The sequence below is a fragment of the Halyomorpha halys genome, unplaced genomic scaffold (assembly GCF_000696795.3).
Source record: "Halyomorpha halys isolate HHAL.00 unplaced genomic scaffold, Hhal_1.1 Scaffold445.1, whole genome shotgun sequence".
Taxonomy (NCBI): Eukaryota; Metazoa; Arthropoda; class Insecta; order Hemiptera; family Pentatomidae; genus Halyomorpha; species Halyomorpha halys.
In genome coordinates this window covers 28363-37289 of record NW_027114133.1, presented here as the reverse complement: position 1 = coordinate 37289, position 8927 = coordinate 28363, and the positions used below count along the sequence as shown (strand labels likewise).

Sequence of the window (8927 nt, the reverse complement as noted above, 5' to 3'; positions counted from 1 at the left end):
ATTGGGCGATCTCCCTCTTCACCCTCCTGAGACAACACCGCTCCCATCGCGTACTCACTCGCGTCTGTAATGGTATTGAATTGGCGAGTAAAGTCCCGGAACGCAAGCACCGACTCCTGTTGCAGCTTCTCCATGCACTGCCTAATATTGTTTTCGGTCATCGGTGTCATGATCACCCTTATCCCTTCCTTGAGGAGGTTGTTGAGTGGGACGAGATACTCAGCCATTTTTGGTACAAATCTCCGATAATAATTTAAAGTTCCCAGCAATTTCCGAACTTCCTTTACATCCTTTGGCACTGCGATCTCCCCCCCCCCCTTCCTCGCCATTTCTGGCATACGGGGCTTGGCAGCTGTGAGGTAGTGAGCTAGGATTACGCATTCTGCTGCCACCAATAATTGTCTTTATTTTATTTATTTATTGCGGTTCAACCGTGGTGCAGCCCAGCGCTCGAGTGAGCGCCTTATAGATGGGGCTACACCTTATCCATCTGCATCCACGGTCATCCATGCATCCAGCACACAGCCTGGTCCAGCCCTTCTGGTCTCCGTTTGCGTCAGCTTCTTGATCTTCATCTCCTTGTTTTGGTGGCTCACCGATTCCGGGTGGTCGAGCCCTTCCTAACGTAAAGTATGTCGGGCCGACAACCTCCTTCCACCCGTAGATGAATTCCCTGAAGAAGAGATAATTCTCCTCCATCAGACGAGGGAAGTTCGACTCGGCGAGGGCGTATATCCTGGTTTTCTCCAACAACCTGGCACGATGTCCTTCCATGTCTGTGCAATTCAACACTACATACTCTTCAGTTTCAGGGATTCTACAGGTAGGGTCGATGTTGTTCCCAAAACTTTGTAGCTTTCCTCGGAACCCACCATGTCCCGTCAGAATATGCGAGATCCAATAATCTCGGAGGACTCACCCCGCTCTCAGTCTTGAATAGACGGTAGAGAAGAACTTCCTCAGAGTGGTGCTCTTCTGGTTCGCCTGCCACCGTCCATTCCATTCATCAATGGAATCCTCTCGCAGCGTTTTCTTCCATAGGTTTGGGGTCTCTCCAATCCTCTATCGGAGTCCCTCCGATAGTGCTACCAACACCTTTCTCTTTACTTCGTACTTGACGAAATCCTCCTTGAGAATGAGGTCCCGGGCATCGCTCCGGCCAGCGCCTGCACCGCCTCATGTGACACTGTTCTGTAAGTCTTCGTGACCCTCATCAGAGCCAACCTCTGTATGGTGGCCAGTCTCCTCTTTTGATCCTTGAGGTTCCATTTCCACGCAGGGGATGCGTGCCTCAGAATACCCACGACCACGCCTTTATTAATGGTCATTATAGCAGGGTACCTGATTCCCCAGAAAGCACCCCCTATCTTGCTCAATCCACTGAGTGATAGAGTCACTATATTTCTTTAATTCATCAGGAGAGGAGTGGCGTAAAATCGTCTTCTTATCCTCACTCCGAGGTACGTCACTTCCTCACCCAGTCTAATCCCCTGTCCTTGGATATCCAAGGAAATAGGATGAGCCCTCTTAGTATCGCCTGAGTCTTAGCTGCGGCCATACTGAATTTCCTCCTCCCACGAGACCGGCACACATTTCTGCTTCCATCTTCAATCTGGCTCTGCTGTTCTCGGTCACGATGACTGCCAGGTCGTCGACGTAGGCCGTGGCAAGGAACCCTATGTTTTCTAGCTCCCTCAGCAACTCGTCAAGCACTAGTTTCTACAGGGCCTGACCTAGGACCGAACCCTGTGGGCATCCTATTTCATTTTTTTTTCCTCCACCTCATAGTTCTAATCCTGACACTCGTATTATTAAGGTAACTGGCAAACAGACCAACTGTAAAAATGAAATTAAAAATTGCTTTATACTTACTCATATAAAATATGTTTTATCCCAGGCCATAAAGTTCCCGGAAAATGCTTGTGATAAGTTTAATAGGAAACTAAGTCTCGAGTAACTAATGTATTTGATTTCAAAAATATTTTCCATTAACTACTAAAGGTTCCATCATGTAATTAGTATCGGAATATAGTTTAAAACTATAATTTTTAATTACTTCTATGTTTAGCATTTGATAAAATCCAAGGTATGGAATCTAAAGTATTAAAAACTACATTTTATACCAACCAAGATGTAAACTATTCTTTTTTCATTTTTGATTCCTAAATGTGCATTTTTTAATTAAAATTACTGTATTCTTTTTTTATTGTATTATGCGAGGTTTACATGTATTTTTAATTCAACCTATAGACGTGTTATTTAAATCAATGGTTTTATGAAATGCATAAATGGTGATATTGACTTTTTCTCTTTGTTTTAGCATCACAAACGTCATTCGGAAATATTATTAAATGAGAGGAAAATATTAAATGGACAGGTTTAATTATTTTTTATTTGATTAGAAAAGGTGATATGAATAAGCATGGTCCATTTATATTTTATATTATCATAAAGCCTTACCTCTAAAATAACCATTGAATTTGGACCAATGATTATTATAATGCTATATGTATTATTATATGTTTGTGTTGTAAAGATTTGTATTTTCGTGATATTATTACTGTTGAGCCAATTATTTTAAAAAATACATATTCTTTTTAAATATTAATTACTGCAATTGATACAATATCCTAAAGTTTTCTTTAGTACTAGTTAAAATCTAGAAAAGCTAGAAAAAAAACACCCATTGCTTTCAAATCTTACCTGTATTTAGTACAAATTGAAGATTCACTTAGTGATAATAATTTTGACAACCATGTTTCATCACAAGATTTGGATATTTCAAGTAAGCATAAAGCATACATTTTTCTTTTTAAATGTTTTAATACATGACTCATACTTTATGTGTTTAAAAATCTCTTTTTAAATTTATAGATTTTATATGAAAGAAACATATACCCTTCCATTATAAACTTACAATTCCGTATAAATCTGCATATGTACAGTCAAACCATGTTTACTAGTCTGTAAACGTTTGTCCAAATCAATTTCTTGTATTCATATATCACATTTTTAAATGAAGATGGTCTCTAAAAATATTGAACTGCCATTTGTATATAAGTACTGGGTAGTTTCAAAGATCACATTAATGTTCTAAAAATTTAACAAATTAAGACTTATTGATGTCATAGAGGTGTTGAGTAGTAGTTTAAACCAATCCACCTACAGTGATTTTGAGATAAACTGTTCAAGTGAATCATTTAACAATTTTCCCTCAAACTACTTTATATACACGATAAATGTGAATCCTTAAATTTTCGTTATTGAGGAACAAATTTTTATAATATATTTGTTTTACTTACCAAAAACTATTTTCCAACCTACTACCAAATTCTATATTTTATATTTAACAATTTTGGATAGTCAACGATGGTTCTATATAACAACTCATATATATACTGTAGTAAATATCAGTATTTAAATAATCAACATAATTAAATTTAATTAATAATGAATTAGCATTATCCTAATAAATAAAAATTGATGAAAGTGAAAATTGATATATGGACATAAGGATTGAGATTTTTATGACATAATAACTCTTACACTATATTATTTTTATTTATTTTGGTATAATTTTCAAATATTTATGATATATATTATAACTAGGAACATACAAAGTACTAAAAATGTATTTTCTTGTTTTTAAAATCTACAAAAGCTGTAACACCCAGTGGTTTCAATTCTAATAGTTGCCGTTAAATAATGGAATTATATCTTATGTTAAAATTTGCCTTTAATTGTTTTTCTTCCTCACTACTAAAATAGGGAACCTTTGCACTCATGTAGGAAACATAAAATAAAAAGATATATATATATATATATATTTCCTTATATATAAAGTCCTTAGATTCGTCTTTGTCGCACGTAAAAAAACGTGCAATGCAAAAGCACGTCATTTTATCATCAAGCAACAATTTTGGTTCCCAGCCTGTCTGTCGGTCTTTAGTCAAATTATCGGATTCCGTTCTCTACTTTCTGTTACACCGGGGTATATTCCTCAAAATACCCACATTTCAAAATCAGCTCGTCCGATTCGTCCTAAATTGTGACGATTAGTATTGATATAGTCTACCACGAATATTAACAAATTCCTTCGCCCACACTTTTTTATTTTTATTTTATTTCTACATAAACTATTTTTTGATTTATGATTTAATGATATTGCTGAAAATATTGCTGTAGCGTCACCTACTGTGACACAAAGAACATCATTTAGTTACATACAATCTAGGCCATGATTCAGTCTTCAAAATGAAGATTCACTTATTAGTGTTAAAACAGTTTTTACAATCTTTTATTTCTCTGCAATAATATTTAACGGGAGATTTTATTACCTAAATGAAATGCCTTACATAAAACATATTTAAGGACAAAAACACCACCTCTCCCTTCATTCATAATTCACCTTTTTTATCTCCATCACTGAAAGACTTTCATCTGTCTTCCCTTTTGTGGATAGTTAGGAACCATCAAGATCTGTCCCTCCTAGGGGATGCCTGGTATCAGGTTATTCTGCATTCATTAAAATGTTAAGGTTATTTATTGGATGAGTCGTCTTAAGTAATAGACCGAAAAAAAAAATTTAAAACTTCAATGAAGCTTTTTATGAACTTTTTTTGGAAAACTATCAGTTATTATTATATTGTAGAAATATTTAATTATATGGAGAGCATAAATGTATTTACTTTATGGTTCAAAATTATATATTTTTAGTTAATTTATATAGGTTTCTGATAATAAATGAGATTTTAAAGTAAAGTAATTCACATAGAGCATCTTTTTGATCCGACACTTCCTGGAGGCGTTATTCCCCAATAAAATTCAAACTTTTTACCTCGATTTTGGACAAACTATGCAGAAAATTACATAAGACTAAACAACAAATTGAGACGTCATAGAATACCAAATATTTTCGTCTACTGGGACGGTTGATGAAACTCAAATTATAACGACAGTAACTTAGGTGAAATTGAATTCTAAAATATAAATATAGAATTAAATTCTAAAATATAAAATAAAGTATTGTAGGACGGTTGATAAAACTCAAATTATAACAACAGTAACTTAGGTGAATTGAAATCTTGTTCTTCAGGATATAATTTTTCCGGCTCATTTTACAAGCAAACTATAAAAAGAGTTAGGTACACTAGAGAAGAAAAGGGCTAGGTTAGGCAATTAGATATAGTTGTGAACCTGTGAAAATTAAATTGAAATCCTGATAATTGGGAGGTGAACATATATACTGAGACATATTCAATATATGTATACAACCACATAATTGAGGTAAATGACCCTTATACAGAATATTGCATAAATCACAAAACTATTTGACTATCATTAAATCATTTTTCATTGGGGTGGAAAAGGAAAATACATTGCCGATTATATTGCCTGGAAAAGGGGTTTTATAAAAATGTTTCATTAAAATATTTGTAGGCTATAATACTATAAATATGTAGATATGTATATAATATATACATATAATGTGTCTTTGTGTTAAAATTGAATTTTAATAAAAAAAACTTTCTTGATGAATTCGTCTATTATTTAACTAATTTACTCCAACTCCAACTATTTAACTTCTATTTCAATTTACGGCAAATGGTAATGATTAATCTTAGCCTTATTCCCAAAATTACATTTGTTATATAAGTTGTGAAATGAGAACATCATGCTGCAGTGACGTACGTTTACTTATATGTAACACCTCACTGCTGCCATAAAACGTATACCCGATCAGTAAGATCGGGTAGAGAAATAACAAAAAGAAAATGTTTTGCCATCACTCATGTGATTACAAAATAGATTAAGTTCTACTTGAAATTAAACTTAAATTACTATTTTTTTCCAATTTAAAAAACAAATTAACAATAAGGAACTTTGAGGTGCATGAGGAATTTGATGCTTTAAAATCTAAACTCAGCACAAGCAGAATACCATAAAATAATGGTATGGTTTTTAATTATTTAAATTTTGTTTTGGCCCTAGCCTTCCATCGATGACTTATGCAGCCCACAACCTTCTGCACCAAAATCTTTGGGCCCCTCGGCTAAACGTGCTCGACTGTCGTTCTCTCTTATTCATTATGCGAATAATTGAATTTAGGGTTATTTATCGGGGAAATTTAGTTTATAAGTAACCACTTTGCATATTATATTGGATTTGCATGTCAAAGCTGTCATTCAGGTGAATAAATCGATTGTTTCCCCGTCGTGCTTACGACGATGTGGTAAATGAATCTCTCTTCAAATCCGATATAAAAATAAAAGATAGTTAGTGGAAATTTTAAGTGCAGGTGGGAAAACCTTAGGAAATTCAGACTAGAAAATATTTCATTATGCATCTTATAATCCTGTTGGGAATCATTATAGCTTAAATTAAATTATGAAAACAATGGCAATTGTAGTAGGTTCCAACCATCTCATGAAAATTGTTTCTCCAATTCCAAACCTGTTCCTAAATAATAAGCCTACTAACTTCTATTCAACCGTTGAAAACCTTGGACCTAATCATTACCTGAAATTACATCTCTGATATATCCAGTCGTACCTTTCCTACCCTGAAGCGACTAAATAACCTTTATTATTTGTTTAAAACACGTAAACTCCTAGTTACTTCCTCAATATCCCCCTATTTTGATTTTTTATGATGATCGGTATTTTGGGGTTTTACTGGGGTTCTTGATGAATACCAAGGATTTTTAAATTGTCTTATTCGAGTCATCATCAGTAGCCCTTGGGGGACACCTCCTTCTCCCACCTTAATGAGGAGTTGAAGTGGCTCTTCCTACCGTTATTGCATCCTTTCTATGCCAAGTTGTATTAAAACTGCTATATTAACTCTTCATGTATTTATAAATATAATTAGTATCACTAAGTAAATATTATTATTTTCTCTAAGTTATCACTTACATTTTATTATTTATTAATTATATTTTTTGCAGATGAACGACACCCACCAGCGACACGGTAAATGGCACGAATTGATCGTACACCCCCCACATGGCGACAACCTCTTCCACCTCATGTACTACAATATTCGCGGCTTAGAAGCATCCTCTGTCTACGAAGCCATTGCCCAGGCCAAGAACCGCTATGGATGGAACGAAGTCTCCGACCTGTACCAGTTTTACACCCGTGGATCCGGTGAGGACATATACGGTATCAAACAATCAGTATCATACATGTTATTAAACAATTAACTATCGCACCTATTCATTTTTATTATACTAACACTCTTTTTTTTGGGGGGGGGGGAATAAATATTGCTTCTAGTTTTAAAAAAAAAAAAACTTGCATCCTTATATACTTAATGTATGAAAAATATCCTATTGCTATTTTAAAATCGGATTGTCATACCTCAATATCGAAAATGAATATTTCAGTTAGAAACTTCAGCACCTCTAGCATAACTCACTATCATAACAACAAATACAAGTTGATTGAAATGTGGGGAAAATTTGATTTAACATTTCGAGAGTTCTGTAAACTAGCATACCGACATTTGTGCTACGCAGCATTTCCACTTCGAGATATGTTTTTTCTTTCAATTAAAAAGGCTTAACCTAAGAAATTTATTTCGTTTTGTTTCTTATCGTTTCTTGTAATTTCTCCATTATATGATATTTATTTTTAAATTAAGAATTTCTTTTCTATTTTTTGTCCTTTACCATTCCTTTGTCACTTATCTAAAGTATTTACATTATCTTTAGCGCACACACACATTAAATTATGCTTGTCAGTAATGATCTTTAGCAGACCCCATAATTCGATCCTTCACTTCAGAGTTGGTCAAAAGTTGGCTATAACTAACAACTAAAAACTTAAACTAAATTAGCTGTTTGGAAACTAAAACTAAATGGTTAGTTGTTTGCTCCTAATTAATTCTTAGAACTAAATTAGCTATCATTTGAAATAAGCAACTAATATATATAGTATATTTATATACTAAAATATAAGGGCCCCTAATATTTTTTCAGAGGTACTGAGAATGAAATAAGAATCGATTTCATAATCGCGCGATTTTGAACTTTTTCAATTTCTAAAATATTAGGATTTCTTTATATGTTTTCAGAGATGTTGAAAAAAGTAATGAAATTGATTTTATGATCGCGGGATTGTGAATCGATTTATTTAAACTTTTAGTATTTCTTAAATATTGGACCCGTATATACATAATATAATATGTTTACAAGGATGCAGAAAATTAAAAAAAATCGATTTCATTTTAAGTAAAAGACTTGACTTTAACTCTATTTAAAGATGTTTATTTTTAAAATAAGAATGTATGTTCTAATTTATTTTAATCCAATCCCATATTCCTTATCTTCAGTATTATTATTCTCCACATTATTCTTAACACACACATAATAAATTATGCATGCAAGTAATAATACTTAGCAGACCCCATAATTTGATCCTTCACCTCTAATGAGCTTTGTCACAAAATCATTTTATCTACCTATAATTTATTATTATGTTTTATCAAAATTACTTTATTATTATTTATTACAAGAAAATAATATTTTTATTTATTTACCCTTCCTAAATTTGACTTGCAGATTTTTAGGACCGACTATATTTTCACGGAACATTCTATAATGTAGAGATAAAATAAACTTTTTTACAACTTAACTACATAAACTATTAAAATTTTAGAGGAGCATCATAAAATAAAATTATAACTAACGAGGTGGAGTTCCATTAAAAATTACCTTACGAATTTCAACTTGTATTATGTCGTAATTTAACTCACTTCCAATAATTTTCGTATTAAGAGGTTTTTATAAAATAATAGTATGATTAAAATTGACACACAATTTTATCTATAATTTCCATAATTAGTACTAAATTACAGACTATGGTAAACATAACGGAGACAAATTTTAATATGCAGACTAATTAAACCCAGATACGATTAATATA

General features: G+C 32.9%; 1 protein-coding gene across 2 annotated transcripts in view; it reads left to right on the top strand.

Annotated features, from left to right (window-relative positions):
- Positions 1-8927, top strand: part of LOC106682819 (lachesin) — a 522354-nt gene that overhangs the window by 509343 nt on the left and 4084 nt on the right. The window contains exon 9 of one of the 2 annotated variants that reach the window (XM_067051382.1): positions 6947-7148. In XM_067051382.1, the coding sequence (XP_066907483.1) occupies positions 6947-7148 (202 nt within the window). Of the gene's footprint in view, positions 1-6946; positions 7164-8927 lie in introns of both variants that reach the window. The other variant, XM_067051381.1, reaches the window with a different exon arrangement.